General features: G+C 39.7%; 2 protein-coding genes and 1 pseudogene across 2 annotated transcripts in view; 1 reads left to right on the forward strand and 2 right to left on the reverse strand.

Moving 5' to 3' along the window:
- CRYZL1 (crystallin, zeta (quinone reductase)-like 1) overlaps window positions 1-9,910 on the reverse strand; it is a 40,466-nt gene extending 30,556 nt beyond the window's left edge. The window contains exons 1-3 of the mRNA XM_006862547.1: window positions 9,842-9,910; window positions 6,818-6,895; window positions 4,584-4,656 (exon numbers count right to left, since the gene is read on the reverse strand). Of these exons, the coding sequence (XP_006862609.1) occupies window positions 4,584-4,656; window positions 6,818-6,895; window positions 9,842-9,907 (217 nt within the window). The 5' untranslated portion in view covers window positions 9,908-9,910. The remainder of the gene's footprint in view (window positions 1-4,583; window positions 4,657-6,817; window positions 6,896-9,841) is intronic.
- LOC102835429 lies at window positions 9,910-19,847 on the reverse strand (annotated as a pseudogene).
- Window positions 19,848-20,422: 575 nt separating this feature from the next.
- The window catches only part of ITSN1 (intersectin 1 (SH3 domain protein)), a 352,172-nt gene continuing 347,411 nt past the window's right edge, over window positions 20,423-25,183 (forward strand). Inside the window, exon 1 of the mRNA XM_006862548.1 lies at window positions 20,423-20,677. The gene's annotated coding sequence lies outside the window, so the exon portion shown is untranslated. The remainder of the gene's footprint in view (window positions 20,678-25,183) is intronic.

The following is a 25,183-nucleotide window of genomic DNA, read 5'->3' on the forward strand; positions in this document are numbered from 1 at the left end:
TCTTGATGCATTCTGCATCATTCAATAATTTGCCCAGAGAATCTTTCAATAACAAAAGTCAAGGCTTGAATTTTTTCTTCAGTTCCCCCAGCTTGAAAAATGCTAACCGTGTGCTTCCTTTCTGGTTTTCTAGTTCCAAATCTTTGCATATTTTATTATAGTATTTGGCTTTATCTTCTCGAGCTGATCTTTGAAATTTTCTGTTCAGTGCTTGGACCTCATTAAATCCTTCCCTTTGCTTTAGCAAAGGGCCACTTACAAAATAAGTTTAATTAAGGATTACAAAGATAAGTTCAGGCTAGGTACCAAAAAAAACTCCTTGGAAGTATATAGAAATGATACAGTAATGCTTTCTTTGAACTTGTAAAGAACAAAGTACATCTCTCAATTCATGTGAATATTTTGGTCAAATCATTACAAGAGGAAAGACAAGGTGGAAAATGCAAAACACTGTTAAATGCCTACTTGTGTCCAACATTTTGAGCATACCATCACATTAAAGATTTTTTTTTTTTTACTTGTTAAGACTCTTTTATTATTATTTTTTAATTGTGAGCTGAGTGTTAGCTTACATGGGAGAACATCGGCTTTACACCATTGAATCATTGAAATGATTACAATCTCCTCCACGCATCATCATTCAACATTAATTGCTTCCATTCCCTCCGGTTTTTTTTCTCTCTTTTTTTTTTTAATACACTATCACATTTAATATTCATGACAAATCTGCAAGGTAGGCATTATTATTCCTATTTAACAGATGAGGAAGCAGAGGTTAGGCAGGGAAGGTGGAATTCTGAAAACTGGAAGTAGTGTCTTGGCTGGCTCTGTCAGCAAAATGGACCAGAACTCATTTGCTCGTATTTAATATACACCTTCTAATGTTCCTATTTCACAGCCTCCTTTTGTAGTCTGTGCCTTCTTTGTACCATCACTTCCTTCGGATGCAGTTTCTAGTCCCCCTAGCGCCACTTGAGTCCTTTTTTCTTGGATTCCTCCAGATTCTACTTCTTTTCATTCCCCGTTGGATAGTGGTATTCCAAAGATTCATGTTATGATTATGTCTCTTCTTCATTTCTGCTCTCTCCGTGGGTAAATTTAGCAACTCTATTATTTCAAATACATTTTGTATGTTGGCAACTCTCCCACACATACACTTTCCACATGAATCTCAAGCTCTTGAGCATATATTTGTATATGCTGCTATTAAGTGCTGTTGAGTTGGTTCTGATTCATAGGGTTTCCTAGGAGAGGCTGGTGAGTTTGAACTGCTGACCTTGCGGTTCAAGTCAACCTTGTGATCCAGTGCTTATCCTACAGCGCCACACCAGGACACCTATTTGTGTATGGTGGTGGTGGACTGTGGAGTCGGTTTCGGCTCACTGCGACCCTGTATAGGGTTTCCAGCACTGTAAATCTTTACAGAAGCAGCAAACCTCATCTTCCTCCTGCAGAACAGCTGGTAGTTTCGAACTGCTGACCTTGAGGTTAGCAGCCTGACTTGTAACCACTATGATACAAGAGCTCCTTCTTATTTGTACATTGTTGTTGTTATTGTTATGTGCTGTGGAGTCGGTTCCGACTCATAGTGACCCTGTACAGGGTTTCTGAGGCTGTAAATCTTTATGGGCGCAGAATGCCTCATTTTTCTCCAGTGGAACAGCAGGTAGTTTCAAACTGACCTTGTGGCTTGCAGCCCGATTTGTAACCACTACGCTACCAGAGCTCTAAACACCTATTAATTCCACAGGAGAAATATGAGGCTTTCTGCTCCTTTGAAGATTTAAAGCCTTGGAAACTCTACACAGGATCACTATGAGTTTTGCTGGAACTGACTCAATGGCACCTCACAAACAACCTATTAACTATCTAATGAGATTTCACATAGCTCTTGAACTCAACAGATATAAATCTAATCTTACCATCTTCCTCCAAACTGGATCCTCTTCCTTAATTAACTGGTGACACCAATTCACACTTTAACCAGAATCCTATAGGGTTTTTTTGGGGTGTGTGCGTGCGTGGTGGTGGGGGTTAGGGAATAAGGAGTTAGAGTTAGCATTATCGTTTAGTGTTAGGGTTATGGTTAGGCCTAGAGTTAGTGTTAGGGGTAAAGGCTGGGCTAGGGATAGGAGTTAATACTTGATCTAATTTTTGCTTTATGGGTTTTCTTTTTTGGTTGCAAACTGTTATCTCTGGTTCCCTATTTATAGTCTTATGTAAATACCATCTTTTACTTTGACTACTTCTATAACTGTGTTGAATTCTGGGTGATAATGTCATATACATTAATCTCAGGTTGCTGTTTGCTGTTGTTGGTTCTCTGGCCAAAGAATTCCCATTAGTACTTTTTATAATGTTTTTCTGTTTTTTGAAAATTCCTTAAATTTGTTTATTTGGAAATGTTCTAATTTCACTGTCACATTTGATGGATAATTTTGCTGGGTATATGATACATGATTGGCAAATTTTTTTTTTTTTCTTACAGAGTCTATGTTTCCCCACTGTCTCCTTGGTTTCTGCTGAGAAATCAGAGCTTAGTCTTATTAGTTCTCCTTTGCCTACCAACCTGGCTTATATTTTGGGATAGGGATTTAGTGTTTCTATCACTCCTAAGACTTTTTTTTTTTTTTTTTTTCAGTATCCTTTAGCTATTTAATGGAGAATTTTCTTGATGATATGCTTCTCTGCTGCTAAATATCTTGGTCCCCCTCCACAAACTTTATTTGGGTCCAGCAATACTGAACTATTTGTAATTCTTACATACATCATATCATTACTGGCTTCTTCATCTTTGCTCATGATGTTCATTCTGCTGAATGTAACTCTCCTTGCTACCTGAGTAACTTCCTCCAAGAAACCTTTCCTCTTGCTTCTGGGTTGGGTTTCCCTCCTTGGTGCTTTCTTTGTTAACAACCTATTAATACATGTGTGCCTAACTGTCTCCTAGACAGTGAACTCTTTAAGGGCAGGGACTCTTATGTTTATGTTCATATTCTCAGCACCTAGCAAGTGATCATGTGAAATGAATGAATAAATAAATAAGCGATCAATTGGCTTCTGGCTATTATGCTTATTTTTATTTTTTCTACAGTTGGGCACAGAGAACGAAATGATCATTTATCTAAGGCAGATTACACACAAGGTGCGTATCAAATATATTGCTGATTAAAACCAAAGGCAATTACAAATATAGTCTAATCTACATCATCACATACTCATTCATTCGTTCACATAAGTAGTATGAATAAACATCAAACATATGATTAATGACTATCTAGTAGTGAATATGAAGAGTAGATCTAATCAGAAACAGATTGCAGTTAATCCTTGAATAAAATAGGCTTGAACTGTGTGGGATCAACTTCTTGTTGTTAAAGGCCATGAGTCAGTTCTGACTCGTAGGGACCCTGTACAGGGTTTCTGAAGAGTGGCTGGTTAGTTTGAGCCACCAACCATGTGGTTCAAACTGATGTTGAGATTGAGTGCTTATCCTATGGTGCCATACCTGGACTCCATTCACTACATTCACAATAAAAAGCAAAAAAAAATTAATGAACAAAATTGATAAAAATTTCTGCATCTGAACTTATAAGTAAATCTTTTTCCTGGTGTTACTGAAGTGAGGTTAAGGACTTCGAGTATCTGCTTATTTGCTTAAAATGCCATGTGACACTGATCATCCCCATGAAAGCAGTTCTTCTCTCCAGATAGGGAGACGGAAGCATGAGAGACTGCCAGTTACTGAAGAAATGAACTGCTCCTTACATGCTTAGGTCACTTGGTGTTTTAAGTGTATTCTCAAAACATCTGAGCACACTGAAATATCAGTGGGTCTGCACAGTTCAAATCTATGTTGTTCAAGAGTCGACTGTAGATTGATTACACTTGGATTTTTCAGTTGCTTGGCAGGTTGGTGCCCTAACCACTGTATTTTTTTCAAAAGAATCAAGTATTTCAAATATTGTATATTGAAACCATTAATTATGAAGTAAAACTTGAACTATCTTTAAGCAATCATAAAGTATTACTTGTTATTTCTCCCCAGTAACTGTAATTTCCAATTTGGGTGAACACACTGCTTAATGTTTAAATGCTCTATCTTAGCAAACTTACAAATTTTAAAGCAAATGTAGTTACCATTTGGTATTTTAGCCCAAAGCTAATCTGCACATGTAATTTGTTTGTTCATAAACAGCATAAAAAGGACAATATTTGCAATTTTATTTGGTAAATAATTCTTCATGAATTTAAAGATAAAATCCTATTTACTAAAGATTAATATACCAATTAAGTCCCACTTCCTTTTTCAATTAAAAAAAAAAGGAGAACATTTTTGTATAATTAGATTTTATATTTGTGTGTTTGTTGTTGTTAAGTGCTGTTGAGTTGGTTCCGATGACCCATAGCGACCCTGCACAGGGTTTCCGAGGAGCTGTTGGTGAGTTTGAACCACCGACCTTGCAGTCCAAACAGCTTTATAGTCTGGTGCATTAACCCACAGCTCCACATTTGTGTGTTTAGTAGTAGCACTTAATTTCTTTTATCTTAGAAAATACAGATATTTACATTTATAAACTTACCATCTAATACAATTCCAGCAATTTCTCTCCCAACAGGAAAGAAATCTTTCTCCATCTTCATTTCTGCCAGAAGCTATAAAATAACAAAAGCAATCAAAAATAAATCCTGGCCTTCTCTCATACATGAGAAGACAGCGTAAAAATCATACCACAGAAAAAGCAAATATGATTCAACCTTTTTTTTGAAATAAGAGTTTATAATCTATTTTAAGGCGTCTTAAAGATAACATAGTAACACTAAGTAAAAAGGTATGAAAAGTAATCCTCTTGAATATTTCCTTTAATTTCAACTTTTAGTTTCCTGTATATATTTGACTGTTAGGAAAATGTCTTTTTCAATGTGGAACTTGATAACTTTTTTAGGATGTTTATATGATCGTCTTACAGAAATACGAGATGTTTTATATTATTTCACTTAGGCACAATTTTATAGACGTCTAATTGTAATTTTAACAACTATGCCTTCCCTCCTACACTTAACCCAGGCCTTTTCTTATTTTACTAGTTTTCATACTATGTTTTAAAGTAGCTGTGCACTATTCTATTAAACTGATTTGACTATAATTTACCATTTCCTTCTGTTAGACATGGAGATTATTTCCTACATTGGAATAGACTTATCACAGCTTTATAAAGTATGTCTTAGAAGGATGAACACAGAACTCTGTAGGTGAGGACTAGTGCTTGCGTTCTTCAAAATGCAGTTCTCAGATCACACTCATGTTCTAGAGCTGCTCAGTAGACACCTATAACCTTGTTCTGTAATTCCTCTAAATGTAACTTTATAGAAAACACTTTTAGATTCCTCAAAGTTATAGTGACATTATAATCCAACACATTAAGGATACAATACACTACAGTATTCACCTTTTAAAAATAGAAAATGAATTGGCTCCAATTAACATAGTACATTAATATATAGTTTAGCATTTGGAGACTTGCCATGAATGAGGAGGCTTCAGAAAGTTCATGGAAAAATGGAATACAATTTTCTCATAGAATTTTTGAAGCCACAACTGCATTTTATGGTCAATACTGAAAGACTGCTATGGGTTTGAGTGAGAGAGAGAGCTGGAGACGACTAGAAGACGAGGGAAGGAGGGCGATGAAGCATATCTAATGTAATTAAATGGAAAGATCTATAGAAGAGATGGTTAGCAAATTAACTGACTAGGTTTCTTGTTCCCATCTGTACTGTACTTATAAAGATAATTTCTTCCTTGATTATGTTGTTGTTATTTAAGCACTGCCGAGTCGATTTTGACTCAGTAACTCTGCATACAGTTCCCATGGAACAGCTGGTGGGTTTGAACCTTGTGGTTAGCAGTCCGGTGCTTATCCTATGGAGTCACAGCAGGTCTCTTTATTGAGTATGCTGCTACTGCTGTTTGCCACTGAGTTAGTTTCAACTCAAAGCAATCGTGTATAAGATTTCCAAGGCTATACATTTTTATGGGAACAGAAAGCCTCAATCTTTCTCCTGTGAAGCAGTTAGTAGATTTGAACTGCTGACTTTGCGGTTAGCAGCCCAATGTGTAACCCACTATGCTACCAGGGCTCCTTCCTCCTTGACTATTTTTTTGTTAGGTTGTTAAGTGCTGTAGAGTTGGTTCCAACTTACAGCTACCCTGTATATACAGTTTCTGAGGAGCAGCTGGTGGGTTTAAACCATCGACCTTGCAGTTCAAACCAACCTTGAGTCCAGTGCATTATCCTGCAGCACCATACCACAACTTGATTATGTTGTTATTAAGTGCTATCGAGTTGGTTTCAACTCACAGTGACCTTGTATAGGGTTTGATTATGTTGCTGTTGTTGTTGTTAAGTGCTGTTGAGTTGGTACTGACTCATAGCTACTCTGTATAGAGTTCCTGAGGAGTGGCTGGTGAACTTGAACCACCAACCTTGCAGTCCAGCGTATTAACCCAAGCACCACACCAGGACTTCCTTAGTAAATACAAACTCTCAGCATTTCACAATGTGACAGTTTTTTCATATAATTATATAAAAGACATGATTTCAATTAGACTAATAATCTACCTTAAGAAAGTAGGAATACAAAAATATATATATTAAACCCCCCCCCCCCCAACTCCTCCAGCTATGCTACTCTTCTAAGGATGCTAATTATTTCTTGGCACTCATTAGTCAGTTATCATTATACTACATCTGTATACTAAAATACAACATGAAACTCTCATTTGACTTTTGGCCAAAATAAATGCATCAAATACCTTTGTGTTTATCTGGCTCAGAGCACAAGCTTTAACTTGCAGTTTCACAAAGTTATCTTCTATAACAGGAAGATTTTCCTAGAACCAAATAATAACATAATAATGCTTCAACATTCCTTTGAGAACATGCCTTTAATACTGTGAAAATTTCAAGCATGGTTGAACAAAATCCAACAGAACTCAAATCTTACAGCTAATTAACTTAAAAAAGTTATAAGTAATTATCTATGAATAGTGACTATATAGATTCCCCCAGTATCTGAAAGCAGAGGGTTCCTATAAAGCCTTTCCTAAGTTAAAATGGCAAGGAGGAAAGAAGCAATTACTATTAATATATATGGGGAAACTTTTTAAGCATTCCTCAACCCAAAAATCACCTATCTAACCTATCTAACACAGAAGATTTAAATGAACACTGATATAGTATTCATTCCTGCAGAAGGTGCTTGGCAACATCAAAATAACTGCAAAACAAACTCTGAAGGCTAGGTTTGCTTTTCATAAAAGGGAAAAAACCCTCTTCAGATTTCATTTGGTTAGCAAAAATAGTAACGCAGTGTAAAGCATACTTTCAAAAAGTGGGTTATAACTGTACAGTGGAATGAACAACTCAATCTTAGAAAGAATAACAACCGGAATGCACCTTAGCTATGAGGATAGACTGTAAAATGCTTGGTAAAGTAGAGGGCAATGAAAACAATGGAAACTTTCAATGAGTTGACTGACATAATTTGCATGGATGCAAATATAGCAAGGGTCTTGGGGATGGCCAGGGACAGGCAACACTTCACTCTTTTATACATAAGGTTACTGTTAAGTTGGCACCAGCTAACAATAAAAAATGAAGGGAATTTTGAGGTAAAAATTAAAAAAAAAAATCTTTGTGGTACATGTTTTAAAAAGTACTCAGAAACCAAGATGAATATTATGTGTAGATAATAAACTCAGAATAACAAAGCAATAAATACTGTATTTTTTGAATAAAGATTACTTTATTTCAACCTAAGTAATCTCAAAGCATCAAACGTCCACAGTTTCAGTGACATTATTAACACATATACACATAATATATAGGCTTAAGTGATACATGAATTTTCTTAGGGTTACATAATTCTTTAGTGTCACTTGTTTATCTTTTTCTCACTTAACATGTCTCTTGGACATTTCAGCATACCCCAAGGGATTCCAGGGTCAAAATACAAACTGAACTTTACTGCTGTTTGTGTCTTCGAATCAGTTCTGATTCACAGTGACCCTATGTACAACAGAACAAAACACTGCCTAGTTCTGCGCCACCCTCACATTTATTACTGCTTGAGCCTATTGTTGCAGCCTCTGTACCAATCCACCTAGCTAAAAGATCTTCCTCTTTTTTTGCTGCCCTACATTACTAAGCATGATATCCTTTCTCCAGGGACTGGTTCCTCCTGGTAACGGGTTCTAAGTACATGAGATGAAGTCTTTCCATCCTCCATTCTAACATAGATTTATTTGTTCTTCTGGCAGCCCATGGCATATTTAGTATTCTTTGCCAATATCATAATTCAATGACACTAATTCTTTTTTTTTAAGTTTTTATTGTGAATTGAGTGATAGTTTACATGGGAGAACATCGGTTTTACACTTGTTTCATTGCAGTGATTACAATCTACTCCATGCATCATCATTCAGCAGTATTTGCTTCTATTCCCTCTGTTGTTTTGTTGTTTTTGGGGGGTGGGTGTGTGTGTGGGGGAGGGATGTATACAAAAACACTCAGGAATATATAATCATTTAAATAACCAAAGGACACATTCTGCAAGCCTGCCTCCTGTTCACCTGCACCTGTCTGCCAGCACACAGCCTTTCTCTTTCCATGAGTCTAGAGTCCTCAGCTACTGTCACTCTCTCCATGCCCTCATCTCTGTCTCCATCTCTAGTGTCACTGCTTCTCTGGATAGGATCCCACATCCTGCTTGTGCTCTTCTCCCTTGATGGTCCTAGGGTTCTCTGTTCCTGGACTGTAAGATTAACTACTCCCCTCTTTTTGTTACAAAACTTCTACCTTTAGAGTTATGACAGTTACAATTAATCAATGACATTAATTCTTAAAGGAACTTAATTCTCCCTCTGAGTAGTTAGGTATAACTTAAAAGGTAAAAATATGTTTTAAACTCAGGCACTTACAGGGTCGCTATGGGTTGGAATTGACTCGATGGCACTTCACAACAACAACAACAACATTAGTGTTATGAAATTCCTGTCCAAACAACCCTAACTGGAACTAATAATGAAAATACTTCCTTCAGCCCCTGATATCCCTCGTCAATTAAATCAGGAGTTGCCCAAGAAGAGCTACCTGAATGGCTCTTCTTAAGTTTCTGTCAAAGGGACTATCTATGTTTATTAGTTATCATTGTATTTTATTTGCCATGAATATAATATTCTGGTATTATCCTTTAAAATTTCAGATCTGGTAATACTGGGTGACACTATGAAGATATTGAATAATATTGGTGAATTTGAGTCATGACTGTATGAATCGGGAAATGATTCTTCCCCAGAGCCAATCAAACCTCTTAGACCCTGATGCTGAGCTAATGGCAGAAGCCAAACTGTCTGAGATTTAGACTTCTGCTTCACAATGACTCTGGAGGACCTGAGGGTGCTCTAGCTGTGATAGCTGTCATCTCATTGATCACCAGGGTTGATCTGACTGATCTGGTTGGCTAGAAAAAGGTTATTCTGTTTTATTTTCATATCAGCAATATCCAGAGGAACTGAAAAACCTCTTCTAGCAATTCTTCAACATTTTCACATAAACACTAAAGGAAAACAACTGGAGAAGTTCCCTTTAAATAACTTTTGTTCACTTATTGTTGTTGTTAGGTGCCATCGAATCAGTACTGACTCATAGCGACCCAAAGAATGTGTGTTCACTTAATTCCACTCAAAATAACTTGTAACAGATAATTTTAAACAAGCTCTAATAGATACAGAAAATATATTATTTTTTCCAGTTAATTGAGTAAACACTTTTCTTACCCTTTCTTGAAAGACAAATGTTATTTCTTGATTTGTGGAATTCTGTTGAAAATATAAGCCTTTCATAGTCACCTGAAAACAAGAAAAACAAACAACATGAAACAATAATGGGTGCCCTAGATCAAATGAATGCAAACCTTGAACAACTGTACTTGGTAAAGGGAAAAATGACAAGCATAAACATACTCTTCAAACAAATAAATTAGGGCTTTCTAGAAAGGGAACACGTTAAATGAGACTATGTAACAATTTCTGTATGCAAATGTGTTTACAGTTTAACCGTTCATTACAAAGGAAAACAAGAGCCTAATTTGACTTTCCCATTCAATAAAAAGAAGCTCAACTTTACTAAATATGTCAGTTTTAAGCTTTAAAGACTACTACTACAGAAAAGCAGGAGTCCTGGTGTGGTGCTGTGGGGTAATGCGCCAGATAGGTTGGCGGTTCAAGCTCACCACCTACTCCTCAGAAACCCTATACAGGGTCGCTGTGGGTCAGAACCAACTTGACGGCACTTGACAACAATAACAACTAAAAAGCAAAGAAATTAGATGCAATGATTAAGATGCATGTTGCAACTGTGCCCTTAATGCCTCTTTCCCTCTATATGCCATTTAATGGAAATATTTTAAACGGTATAATGTTAACTTCTTGAAGCATCTGTAAGTGATCCAATATGCTGTTCGACTCATAGAGACCCCGTATAGGGTTTCTGAGAAGTGACTGGTGGGTTCGAACCACCAACCTTGCAGTTAGCAGTCCAGGGCTTATCCTATAGTGCCACACCAGGACTCCATAATTTTTTTTTTTTTTTAACTTTCATAGTCATTCTATGGTGGTAGTGGTGGTTTTGTGCTGTTGAGTTGATCCCGACCCATCATAACCTTGTATTGGCAAGATTATTTTTTTTTAGTGTAAATTTTGTAGAAATTGAAAATATATATATTTGTTGTTGTTAAGTACTGTCAAGTTAGTTCCTTCTCATAGTGACCTGTACAGGGTTTCCAGAGTGAGTGGTGGATTTGAAGCACCAACCTTGTGGTTACCAGGCCAGTGCTTATCCTACAGCGCCACACCAGGAATCTAGAAAATACATATAGGAAAGTGTAAATATCCTAAATCGACAACTTGCTTAATTTCACAAAGTGAGTATGTCCAGGTGACCAGGAACCTAATCAGGAAACATGTAACGGCTATACATTAAATGGAGTCCTAGCACGGCACAGTAGGATAAGCACTAGACTGCTAACTGCAAGGTCGGTGGTTCAAACACACCACTCACTCATTGGAAAACCTATACAGGGTCACTATGCGTCACTTAACAATAACAACATATCAAACATTTTTAAAATCAGGAGAAAGAATGTTTAAAGAAGATATCTATTTAAAATAATTTCTGGTACAAAGCAGAAAAGAGGACTTTGCATAAATTAAACATGACTATAAATAACACTTCAAAAGTTAATGGTACTTTTTGGTTAATAAAGGCAATGTTCTATTTTAAGAGAGTTAAAAAAAAAATTAAGTATCATTTTGGCACAAAGCAGAAAAGTGCACTGTGTATATTAAACATATTAACTATAAATATCACTTTAAAAAAGTAGTTAATAAAGGTAATGATCTATTTTAAGAGATTAAAAAAATCAATGGGAAGAAATTTTAAATGGCTTCATCAGACTTATAAAAGCAACAGGAATAGCATTTGCTCTTCTGCTACACTCAAGGCCCCCTCCCCTGGAACCAAGGGGCTCGTCTACTAATAAACATAAATAAAACCTCTATATATCATTCCTTATCTACACCTGCAGACCAAAAGTATCCTGAGTATCACATCAATCTCAAATTCAACAGACAAAACTGGACTCATCTTTCTCCACAAGAGTCTGCTCTTTCTAGTCATAATTCTCTCCTCTGTATTGTTATCAGCAATAATCTTCTGTTTCCTTTAGGATGTCCTGGCTCATTTTCAAAGGCCATGAACACAGCACATGCTAATACTTCAATACTGTTATGGCCACAGACTGGGAAATGGCTGCAATTCCCCCTTTTGCCCAACCTATCATCTACCCTACAGCCAACTCAATTCTTGGAAGTTCAACTCTTCTTTTATGCTCTTATTTCTGTTATTCCTCAACACAAACCTCAGCTTCAGGGTTCCACTGTAATGGTTTGAAGCCACTCCATTTTGTATTTTAAAGAAAGCAACAGTATATTGTCAAGCAACTAAGCTACAGAAAAACAGATGGCAGTCAACTCTGAGATGTGGCCTTACATGCTCAGTCTGGTCATCATGACAGGGTCTTGCTATCTGTGTATCCAATGACCTCCTCCCTGCCCGGTTCATGTCTGGCGCACAGCAAGATGATACTTTCTGGATTTTTAAGGGGATCATTTGAGAAGAGGTGACTTATTAACTTAACAACCTACAATCTTACTCAACTGTTGAGACTTTTCATAGCTATCCAAAAATCAGAAAAATAAGTCTGCCAAGTCATGTGTTAGATATTTGTTAAAAAGATGGTCAGCAAGATCAAAGAAACTAGCTGGCTGTTTCTTTCTTGTACTGGCCATTCACAGGCCATAGAGGATGGCAGTCCTAACTAGATATGCCAGCTTTGTTTAAACCAAACAAGGAGGGAACTGCATAATCATAACTGGGAGGCAGTTTTATACTGGGTAAGCAACAGACTTTATAAATCTGTATATGCTAAGAAAAATTTGCCTTAGGAATGAGTGCACACATGACATTGTTTGGCTGAATACAACTGCATTGCTCTCTTTTATACCTTCTGCAAGATATAGGCTTGTTGTGTTTATTTTCATACATGCACACGAGCTTCCTGTTGCAGTAACACTAGTGCTGCTGCAGCTGGAATAAATAATGAGGTGATGTGGAGAGTGGAGGTAATACACAGTGGAGCGACAAGTTAGGAGCCTGGGTCCCTGACACAGTGGAGCAACCCATCAGCCCTGGAATGCCTACCTTGACTTTTACAAGAATGAGAAATAAACTTCATCTTGTTTAAGGCCGCTCCACCTATGTATTCCTACTGCTAAACCCCACCCTCCCAACCACCACCACAAAAAAACAAAACAAAACAAAACAAAAATGGCACAGAAGACACTGCAACTGATCCACACCTAGCTAAACTCTGGAGAGCAATTCAATGCTTCAGTAATTTTTGACTTTCACATTTTAGGTAGATTAATTTAAAAGCTAAAGAAGGAAACTGCATGAAGTTGCTTAGTTCCTATCTATAACTGGAGGGATTTAAACAGAGGCTGGACATGCACTTTGATAACGGGAGTTTAAGCATTAGTTAAGTAACTTCTTAAATATGGTCGAGTGGGTTCCTACTCATAGTGATCCTGCACAGGGTTTCTGAGGACTGGCTGGGGAGCTTGAACCACTGACCTTGCCGTTCAAACTGACCTTGCAGTCCAGCACCGTAACCACATAGTACCACACCAGGACTCTGAATAAGTCATTGGTCCTGCAAAATTCTATCATGTGATCGCCCGTATTTTTATCAAGGCCCTAATTTTCCAACTACTGACTCACTTTTTCTTAAACAAAACAAAACAAAAATTTTTAATGAAACTGGTACATACATCCTTTTAAAGCCTATCTCCCAAATCAAAAAGTACACACAAAATTAAATAAAGCACTGTTCTATTGTATACACTTTTGCAGGGATATTTTTATTAACTGCTGATGAAATTTAGAACTTTGCTAAGGTCTTTAAATGTGGAAAAAAGGTTATTTTTCCACATTTCAGTTGTCTGAAAACTTCCATTTTCCATGGAAAGTCATAGTCCAGGAGTGAAGCAATCACATGCTAGAACCTCACGGCCAACTGGAAAGTCATTATGAACACTTGCATTGGTTGATTTTCTTTATGTCATAAGCCTGAAGATTTTCATTACTGAAAAAGTGATCTTTCATTGAGCACATGTCATTTTAAAAGGAGGAGGGCATTATGAAGGGGGCTGAGGCTTGATCACGAAAAATCAGCACAATGAAAACAAGTAATAATGAGTAGTGAACACTAGAATTCAAAATACCAGATTTTTCAAGAGAGGGGCCAGTTTTCAATTCTATTTTGATTACCACATTACAAAAGAACTACTTTTAAAAACAAAAAAGGATTAAGGAAAAAGAAAAGAAAAAAGTATATAAACTGTTGAATGATCTGTTTGCTCCTGATAAATTTCAACCACATCTCCCTCCATTAACAATGTAGTGTAATTATCAGCAGTTTTCTATCCTTCAAAGAGTAACCTAAGTGAATTCATTGGAACTCCCTGTCTCTGACAGTATAATCCTTTGAGTTTCTTGAGATGTGCTGTCATTTTTACCTTGAAGCGAATCTCACTGCTATCTTGTCCAATGACTTTTTTAAAAAAAATGTTTTATTGTGAATTATGTGATAGTTTACATGGGAGAACATTAGTTTTACATTCATTCTATGGTTACAATCCCCTCCATGCATCATCAACCAACCAAAGGGTATACCCTGCAAGCCTGCCCCCCACAGCTCCCCCGGTCTTCAGCACACAGTCCCTCTTCCTCTCTGGATCTAAAGTCCCCAGCTGCTCCACTGCTCCACGTCATCATCTCTGGCTCCATCTCAGGCATCACTGCTTTTCTGGGTAGGGTCCCGCTCTCTGCTCTTCTCCCTTGATGGTCCTAGGGACCTCAGCTCCTAGACTGAAAAGTTAATCACTCCCCTCCTTGCTATAAAACGTCTACCTTTACATTTCCAACCCTCCCAATCAGTCCTGATAACAATTATTCACTAGTCCAATGACTTTTGACTTTAATATATTCTCCTTCCTTCTTATACCCCAAGTCCTCAGCTGAAGGTTTTGCCTCCTGTTCAGACACAGTGGTTGTGGCTTTGCACTGGGGTCTCTGCACTGTAGTAACCTTGGCCAAGCAGAATCTCGTTCCAAGGTTTATAAAGCCTTCCATCTTTCCCACAGCACAAACCCTGTCTCTTTGTTTCTAACCTTTGCATTCTAATCACCAGTAATTATCAATACATCTTCATTGCATGTTTTATCAGACTAAAGAAATTGTTAGAATTCTTTAATTTCATCATTACTGACTTTGGTGGTTGGTACGTAACTTTGAGTAACAGTCTTTCTTGTTGCTGTTGTTGAAGAGTACCCTGGAGTCGGTTCCGACTCATAGTGACCCTACTCAGGGTTTCTGAGGCTGTAAATCTTTACGGGAGCAGAACGCCTCATCTTTCTCCCACGGAACTGCTGGTAGTTTCAAACTCTGACATTGAGGTTGGCAGCTTGTAGGCGTATGGATATTACCCTATCACAGAAAGTGTTGTACTTCAAGATATATCTTTAACTGTTAAATGTTCTTTTGATGCTGAATGCTACGCCCTTTCTCTTCAGTCTGTTGGTCTGGGTTTAGTAAACCATGATTGTTAGATTCAAAATGGCCAATACCAGTCCATTTCAGACCACTACTGCCCATTTCATTTCTGACAACTTCCAATTTTCCTAGATCATACTCTGTACATTCCATGTTTTGATTATTAATGGATGTTTGCCGTAGTTTCTCCTCATTTTGAGTTGTGCCCCATCAGCAAATGACGATTTGCTCCATTTGTGTCATCTCGGTCACCTCTGCTTTGAGGAGGCAGCTCTTGCCCAGTTTTATTTGAGTGCCTGCCAACCTGTGGGGGCTCATCTTCTGGCATTATATAACAATACTCCGCTGCTACTCATAATGTTTTCATTTTCCAGCACTATAACTGACAGTGTTGTGCTGCTATTCAGTGACTAAACATTCAGAAGTAGTTCACCTCTTCTTTTTCTTAGTCTGTCTAGTTTGGAAGACCTGCCGAAACCTGTGGCCCATGACTGACTCTGCTGGTTTTTGAAATATCAGTGGCACAGCTTCCAGCATCACAGCAATATGCAAGCCAACACAGTCCTGACAGACGAGTGGTAGGTTGGTGGTAATTAGAAGGACAAGAATTGAAGAAATCTGAATTCCTATCACACTTCTCTCCCGCCTTTCCATTAGATTTAACTCATTTTCTCCACTTACTGGAGTCCCTGGGTGGTACAAAAGGCTAACGGGGTCAGCTGTTAACTGAAAGTGTGGAGGCTTGTGCCCTCCCAGAGGAACCTTGGAAGAAAGCCTTGGTGATCCTTTTCTGAAAAATCAGCCATTGAAAACCCTATAGATGATAATTCTACTTTAATGACTGGGGTCACCATGAGTTATAAGTGACTCGACAGCAACTTTCTCTCTTTCTTTCTACTATTATTGCAGATTGTAAATGCTTAATTTTCTAATTCACTATATGATCTTGGAGGCATTGGTGTGGAGTGACAGAAATCTCTGCTTCCTTGTGGGAGAGAGACCTGGGCTTGATTCCTAGTCAATATACATCTTGTGCAGACACCACCAATCTCTCAGAGGTTTCCGTGGTGCTTTGATGTTGAACAGATTTCTTTGGAGCTTCAGACTGAGATGGACTAGGAAAAAAGGCCTGGTAATTAATTTCTTATTAGCCATTGAAAGCCCTATGGAGCACAGTTGAACTCAGCCACACATGGAGTCACAATGAGTCCGGTGCTGACTAAGGAGCCAAAATAGGGAAGAAGAAAACCACTTTTGTTCTTCAGCTATAAAATATGAATTGTAATCTGAATAAGTATTTACAAATATGTTCAAAAGGGGCTCTTTTGGTAGCGTAATGGTTACAAGTCAGGCTGCTAATCTCAAGGTTAGCAGTTTGAAACTACCAGCGGTTTTATGGGAGAAAGATAAGGCTTTCTGCTTCCATAAAGATTTACAGCCTCGGAAAGCCTATACAGGGTCACTATGAGTCGGAACCTACTCTATGGCACACCACCATCACCATCGATATGTTCAAAATCAAGAGAAATAATTCTATAAATGTTGTTAGGTGCTGTGAATTTGACTTGTAGTGATTGTATTACACCAGAAGGAAACACTGCTCAGTCCTGAGCTAGCCTCACAATTGTTGTTTGAGCCTATTGCTGCTGCCACTGTGCAAATCCATCTCGTTGGGGGTTATTGTAACATACAAAAATGGAAGAAAATTATTTTGTAAAATACCATATTTTATCATGTATGGCTATGTATATTTTTTGTTCTTCTATTTAAAAAGTCCCCTTAACTCTTTGGATCAAAACAATAAAAGCAAAAACAAAAACAAAAATCAAAACAGTATTTCTATTTTTGAAATGTTCTATGGAAAAGTCACAGGTGAGGGGCAAGAAAACCTTCATTTTTACCAATTAAAAAGAAAAAAAGAGTAAGCTCACCAAATGCAAAAAGCATTGTGAGGCCATGGTGAAGTATTTTAAGTTCATCCAATTTCCTATTTCATGGAGGCACACAAATGATTCAAGACGCACTACTTATTCACAGGCCTAAGTGCCTCCTTTAAGAACCTCAACTCTCTTCTTTAATCCAGACCTGATTTAAAATTCACAGTACAGAGAGATGTAAAACTACCAAAGAATTTCATTGATAGGTAGCTTGATCTTATGGGATCCATCTCTGTTTCAAATCTGAATACCTTATCCCCTTCAGTAATGTGGAACAGAAGCATCAATGAAGTGAAATTAATGGGAAAACCCAATAATAATATTCTACAGTGAGATTTGGATACAGTTTACAAGTCATAACTGACCTGAGTTTATCTCAGGTTCCCTTACTTATCTTTAGGCTTTTAACCTTTCTGGTGGCCAGGGGGGAATGGACTGGACAGTTATTGATTTTTTTTTTTTTTTTAAGGGGTAGGGAATGACTTAATCTGGCCTCTGGGTGGTGCAAATCATGGGTCATTAACCTAAAGGTTGGCAGTTCAAACCCACCCACTGGTACTATGGAAGGCCTTCAAACCCAAGGGAACAGTTTACTCTGTAACATATGGGGTCACCATAAGTGGGGATGGGTTTGATAGCAAAAGTTTGGTCTGGCCAAGGTTGGGGGCGGGGTGTTAGTTTTCATACCTATAAAATAGGGATAACATTAGTCACTTTACAGCACATCATCTAGCACCAAATAAGCATTCAATATACCTTACTATTGTTACTATTACTTCTGTAAACTGGGCAGAGAATCTCCGAATTCATTTTACAGAGATGAATGGTCAGGTCATGAGCAACCTGACCTTTGAACACCTTTCAATTTCTGCAGTGGCCTATGGTACCATCTGGATCTCTACCATCCAATTCTGTAGCCACATATATCTATGGACCACTGGTCTAGTCAGAATTAAGATGTGCTTTTAAAGACCCCTGGTGGCACTGTAACATAAGCACTGTTGTTGTTAAGTGCTATTGGGTTGGTCGTAGCTCATAGCAGTACTGCATAGGGTTTCCAAGAGTGACTAGTAGGTTTGAACCGCCAACCTTGCAGTAAGCAGTCCAGTGCTTATCTTACAGTACCACACTAAGACACTATACTGCCTTGGAAACCCTATACAGTTATTATGAGTTGGAATCAACTGAATAGCAGTGGGTTTGCTTTCAGTTTCTGGTTAAGTACAAAATCCATTGAATTAAAACATTTTAGGGAAAAATTCTCAACAATTTTTATATTAATTACTTACTGAAATATTTTGACTTTTGTCGTTCTTAAGTGCCAATGAGTCAGCTCTGACTTATAGAGACTTTGTATAGGGTCTCCAAAGAGCGGCTGTTGGTTTTGAACCTTTGATCTTGAGGTTAGCACTCCTTTACTGGGTTAAATGAATGAAGCCCTAATGGTGCTGTGGTCTAAGCACTGGGTTGCTTACGGCAAGGTCCAAGGATCAAACTCCCTTGGAAAAAAGATGAGGCTGTCTGCTCTCATAAAGATTTACAGTCTCTTAAACCGAGGGAGCTCTGGTAGCGTAGGGGTTACGAATCGGATTGCTAATCCTATGGTCAGCAGTCCAAAACTACCAGCGTTCCGCGGGAGAACGATGAGGCTTTCTGCTTCTGTAAAGATTTACAGTCATGGAAACCCTGTACAGGGTGGTTATGACTTGGAACCGACTCCACCGCACATAGCAACAACAACAAACCGATGGTTTACTATGAGTTAGAATCGACTCTATGGTATGGGTTCGGCTTGGTGTTATGTGAAATTTATTTATAATTAATTTCACATGTTTCTTCTTAGTTCTTTAAATGTGGCTACTAGAAAAACTTAAATGACATAAATGGATCGCATTATATTTGCACTGAATACAGAAATGATGTGGAACCTAGCAACTCAACTGTGCACTAGCAGCACCTGGAGGGGGATTCTTCAAGCTGCCCCTCAGACCTTCCCAGAGGCATCTGAACTAGAACAAGATCCTAAGGCAATTCTTGAGCATTGCTCTAGAGTATTAGGTGGGTCATTTGAAGAGAAAGTGCAAATTTGACCCTTAAAACCACCTTCTTTCGTTAACTGATTATAGTGGAGGAAGAAGAGTTAATAAGAAAGAAAATTACATTCAAACGCTAGGAACAAAATGAAGCAGGGGCGATACAACCAACCTGGGAGATGAGAACAAGGGAACTTCTAGACCTTTGCGTTCATAAAAGGGGAAAGATGCAAATGGACATAAAACCTACGATTAAAAACCTGAAAATGAGAACGGAAAAAAAAACCCCTCAAAACCAAACTCAATGTCGTCGAGTAGATTCCAACTTAAATTGTCGGTCAAGTTTAACCCGTTCCTCTGCGGCCTCAATTGAGCTAGGCCTGAGCTGAGAGGGTCTAAGTCGGGGGTGTGACGCCAACCAACATCCTCCCCAGAGCTGACGTTTCCGCGCGGTGTCTCTCCATCTTTCCCCTAAAGTCCGGTTTCCGAAGACACACAGAGCGTTTCCCAAGGCTCACCTGCCTTCGAGCGGACCCAACGGTCTGACGCTTTGCTACTGCTACCGCCACTGCCACCGCCACCGCCACCTTCGAGTCCTTCAGCAGACAACCCGCCCCTTCGCACCACGGTCCTGCTCCCATTGGTCTGATCGCTGTCAATCCTTCAGGGCTGGGTCAGGCTGTGAAGAACGCCATAGCAACCCAACTCCGAACTACATTTCCCGGCATGCTCTGCGAGGTACCGCATCCGGAGCTAACAATCAATGAAGGAAATTGTAGTCTCTTGGAAGGGTTCCGTTTTATGCAAATGTAAATCCAAAGACCACACCCTTCTTCATTTCAAACGTATTCTGGACCACCTTCCTAGACTAAGTTAATTGAACGTACCCTATCTAATGTCTCGAGCGACAAATTATATAAATATTGGAATCGTGGATCAAAATTTCATAAAACCCGACAGAAATCACAAAGCCGACATCTCCAGTTACGCCTTTGTGGAGGAGCATTAGAGAACGATGATTGGCTTGTTCGACTGCCACTCCTTTCTCTGCTGTATTTTTTTCGGCTCCTCCTCCTTTCGGCCCACGGTGGGCGGGGATAGCGGTAAGGGGCGGTAGGGATGTTTGGGCTCCTTCTTCCAATTGGCAAGCTGTTTGACCCCACCCATCTGTGGGCGGAGATGGAGGGCTAGATGGAGGCGGGAGAGGCAGCCAAGGGAGAAGTGGAGATAGGCGGGAGGGAGGGAGGGAACGAAGGAGGTAGAGAGGAGCCGCGGAGCGAGGGGAGGGAGCGCAGCTTGGTTGCTCCGTAGTACGGCGGCTCGCAAGGAAGAATCCCGAGCGGGATCCGGGACCGACAGATAGGCGGGCGGAGATGGTGAGCCGGGCTGCGGCTCCTCCTTGCGTCCCCGCGGCGTGTGGGCTGCACTGATTTATCCCTGGGGCGGCAGCGCGGATCCGCCTGGAGATGAGGTGAGAAGAAGGCTGGACGGTGGCGGAGACGCGATGGCCGCCCGGGACACCCGTCCCGCGGGCCGGCTCGCGTCCCTCTGGTCGCCCTTTACCCTTGCCGCGCGCCTGAGAGGCGCGGCACCGGCCACCCTGCCCCTAGTACTTCTCCATCCTCAGTGAGGCAGTGGCGAAGCCCGGGGAGCTGTGGTGGGCCCTAGAGGTAGCGGCTGCGGGGCAAGCATCGGGTTGAATGGGCGCCCCAGCCCTGGCCGGTCGAACGGCGTTGTTCCCGCGGGGGCGGCGGGTCCTTTCTGGTTTGACCTCGCTGCCCTCGGTCTCCTGAGCGTGGTGGGCCGGCCAAGCCTCGTCCCCTCGCCAGCCGCCTGGGGACCGGAGCGCGCGGGGAGCGGCATCGCGCCGCCCGCCTCTCCCCCCCGCGTCCCCGGCCTCGAGCGCCCAGCTCATCCCTCTTTCTTCTCTGGTGTGCCTACGAAATCGTCAGTGAAGGGCAGTCAATGCCGTTTGGCCCCAAGCCGTTTTGCCGGGACTGTCTGATGGTATTTAAGAGAAAGCGACTCCGTTTGCAGCGAGAACGCGTCCCCGCTGTCTGTCTCTTCTTCCCTTCTTTACGCACGGATACTGTTCCGTGGTGTGAACCGAAGGCACAATTTCGGTCTACTCTTGGTGGAACGAGAGGAAATGTAATCAAAATCCTCGGGGAAGGGAAACCAACGAGGAATAGACTGCACCTTCCTTCACTTCTGTTTGCTTTTGGATTAAAAGAAAATTTTGTAGATTACATTTCCTAGGGGCACCTTTTGTTGCGATCTAGACTAAAGGTTTTGCTTTTGAAGAAAATAGATTAGTAGCTTCTCTAATGGTTTTTGGTAGCCTCTAAAATATGAAAGTTTTCTTTAGAACTTTGCCATCATCGGTGCTATGCTGAAGGCTGCACCAATGTGAGCATTTCAATATATGGAGACTTTCTGGCCAGATGCGTTTCTTTGTGCGTATCTGTTGGCATCGTCCTCAATTTTTGTGGTCAAAACGTACAAATAATAAAAATAAAATATAATGAAAAGCACAGACCATAAAAACAAGTACAATACCAAACAAATGTCATCTGGAATTTTTCAGTTCTGTCAACAGGGAGGCAGTTTTACTAATCCCATGGAACCTATTGAAAAAACAGGCTCAGAGATCGTATTTTGTAGTTGAGAGGGTTTGAGGGCAGGTCAAACGATTTGCATGGCGTTTTCTTAACCCCTAAAATATGGTGCGTACATTTGTTTGGATTGTCTTTATTTTGGGATGATTTTCAGGTTGAAAGTGCAGAAGTTTAAACAGCTCCATGTTATCTAAAAAGGAGATACTATGTTTATGATTTCAATTTTCTTCTACTAGTTTTCTTGGAATATGTAGTTTTGATATGTTTGCTTATCACTGAAAAGCATCTTTAGAAAATACTGAAGTTTTTCTACATTAACGTTATTTCAAAACCCTTTAAGCAGTTCTGATAAGGGGCATTTAATTTTCATTAAATTGAAAAAAATAGTTTTTTAATTTAAGAATGTATTTGTTGAAATTGCTGAGGCACCTGGTACCGTCACAAAACTCAATTATTATCCTGAACTGTAAGAGAGGAAATGAACCTATTTTTTAATGTACTTTGGAACCCTGTGGATTGTTCAGAAACTCAGCATTGTGAAATAGGCCATAAAAGGAGTGCTAGCAACTTAGTTCTGTGAAACATTTGTCACTCTTAGCGTTTTTGTTTCTGTTGACTAGCAATTTCCTTCTTAGTGCTTATCTCTAATATTGGTATAGAGCTCTGTATGAGTTCATCATTTCTGCAAATGCCAAGGTTGAAGCAAACTCTGACAGCTCTTGTAAGAAATTAAGATGAGATGCTAGTAAATTCTTCTAGTCCTACCCAACTTTTTAATTGGCATAATTTGTGAGTTATAGAGAATTAATTATGTAAGAGAAGGCCTGGTGGTGCTATGGATTAAGCACTGGCCACAACCGTGTCAGTTCAAACTCACCAGCTGCTCCAAGGTAGACCAATGAGGTTGGCTGTTCCTGTGAAGATTTATAATCTTGGAAACCCTATAGACTGGCTATAAGTTGGAATTGACTCAAGGTAGTTGTTAAGTGCCATCTAGTCGATTCCGATCCATAGGGACCCTGTATAGGGTTTCCGAGGAGCAGCTGGTGAGCTTGAACCACTGACCTTGCAGTTCAAACGACTTTGCAGTCTGACGCATTAGTCCACAATGCCACACCAGGACTCCCAAATAATATTGCCATAGCTTTTTCTTGAGCCTTTTCTCCTCTAAATGATCATTCCTTTCTGAATGGTTCCATCACTGACTGGTTGTTGTTGTTGTTGTTGTTAAGTGCTGTTGAGTCGGGTCCGACCCATAGCGACCCTGTACAGGGTTTCCGAGGGTGTAAATCTTTACGGGAGTAGAAAGCCTCATCTTTCTCCCGCGGAGCAGCTGGTAGTTTCGAACCGCTGACCTTAAGGTTCGCAGCCCGATTCGTAACCACTACGCTACCAGAGCTCCTGACTGGTTAGGTTTCTCAAATTCTGGCCCTCAGATTAACTCCATCAACAATAACTGAGGTACTTGGGTTTTTTTTTTTTTTTTTTTTTTTTTAATACAGGTTTCTGTCAGCACACCTCAGAATCAGACTGCCTGGGGGTGGGGCCCCAGAACCTGTATTTTCAACAAGTTCTCCAGGAATTTTTCTTCCTTGGTAAAGTTGGAGAACCACTAGCATTTTGCTTCTTACTCACTGAGCATCTCCTAAATTGTGTTCAGTTCTTTATGATGGTGTCTTTAAATGTATGGTAAGATTTCAAATTCCAGAATAAGTTTTATATTATAAGTTTCAGAAGGGCATAGACTGGGTCATCACTGTATTCCCCAGTGCCTAGGAGACCTCGATGAAGTGTTTATGTTAATGAGTGAACTACATTGCAGTGAGTCCAGTTTTAAAAATCTTTACTTGTGGAACTAATCTTGTCACTTAGTAGTCACTGAATTTGTAAATTAGGAACTGCGGTTACTATTGCTCAGCATCGTGGTGGCTCCATAAGATAAGCACTGGACTAGAAATCACAAGGTCCACATTGCAAGCATGCCAGATGCTCTGTGGGAGAAAGATGAGACTTTCTTCTGCGAAGCTTTAAAACCTCGGAAAAGTTATACAGGATCACAGTGAGTGGGAAATGACTTGATGGCACTTAGAAACAACAAAGTATACTATATAGCTCAGTGATTCCTGTAAGTTTTGTTGGTTTTAAAAGGAGAAAAGCTTTGCCAGGGCCTGGACAGTACTTGAGGTGATAAGAGAAAAGGTCCTTAGGATTTGCTTACTTGAAGACTCAAAATGTAAATTTAAGTTACAATGTAGCAATAAATTACTATACTACCAATATATCAAAATGCCTTTTTTATAAGCTATGTTGTTGTTTTTTAGTGCCATCCAGTCAGTTCCGACTTATAGCAATCCTGTATAGGATTTCCAAGGAGCGGCTGGTGAGTTTGAACTGCCAACCTCGTGATTTAAACCGATTTTGTCATTCAATGCATATCCTACAGCTCCACACCAGGACTGGATAAACCCAACAGAATGCTATAAAAATTGTTGCTAAGTGCCATTGAGTCGATTCTGACCCATATTGATCCTGTATAAGGTTTCCTAGGAGCAGCTGGTGAGCTTGAACCACTGACCTTGCAGTTCAAACCGACCTTGCAGTCTGGTGCATTAACCCTCAGCGCCACATGTAAATATAGGAAATTGACATGTTTTTCGATTTAACTTTTCATATTAATAAAAATATAATATTCAATCCCTTTGTTCAGAGTTTAGCCTGTTGTGTGCCATCAAGTCAATTTCAACTTATAGCAACCCCAGGTGACACAGTAGAACTGCCTTATAGGATTTTCTTTTCCTGACTGTAATCTTTATAGAAGTAGATCACCAGGCCTTTTGTCTGCAGAACAGCTGAGTGGGTTTTGAATGCCAGCCTTTTAATTAGTAGCCAAGCTAACAGAAAACTTAACCATTGCACTACCAGGACTCCTAAACCAAAAACCCATTGCCATAGAATTGGCTCTGATTCATACTGACCCTAGAGTCCAGAGTAGACTTGCCCAATAAAGTTTCCAAGGCTACTTAAGGTTATCTTTACGGAAGTCATCTGCCACATCTTTCCCAGGCAAAGCACTTAACCACTGGGGACTCCATAAATAACTGGACTCTTAATGTGTAACTGAAAGGAGCTCTGGTAGTAACAACAACAGCAATAACGAAATGTGTAATCGAAGAAATTCTGGTGGCACTGTAGGCACTGTAAGTACTGAATTGATAACCACTTAGCGTAGTGGTTACGAATCAGGCTGCAAACCGCAAGATCAGAAGTTCGAAACTACTAGCTGTTCCGCAGGAGAAAGATGAGGCTTTCTGCTCCCATAAAGATTTACAGCCTCGGAAACCCTGTACAGGGTTGCTATG

Source organism: Chrysochloris asiatica, unplaced genomic scaffold (assembly GCF_000296735.1).
Source record: "Chrysochloris asiatica unplaced genomic scaffold, ChrAsi1.0 scaffold00049, whole genome shotgun sequence".
NCBI lineage: Eukaryota > Metazoa > Chordata > Mammalia > Afrosoricida > Chrysochloridae > Chrysochloris > Chrysochloris asiatica.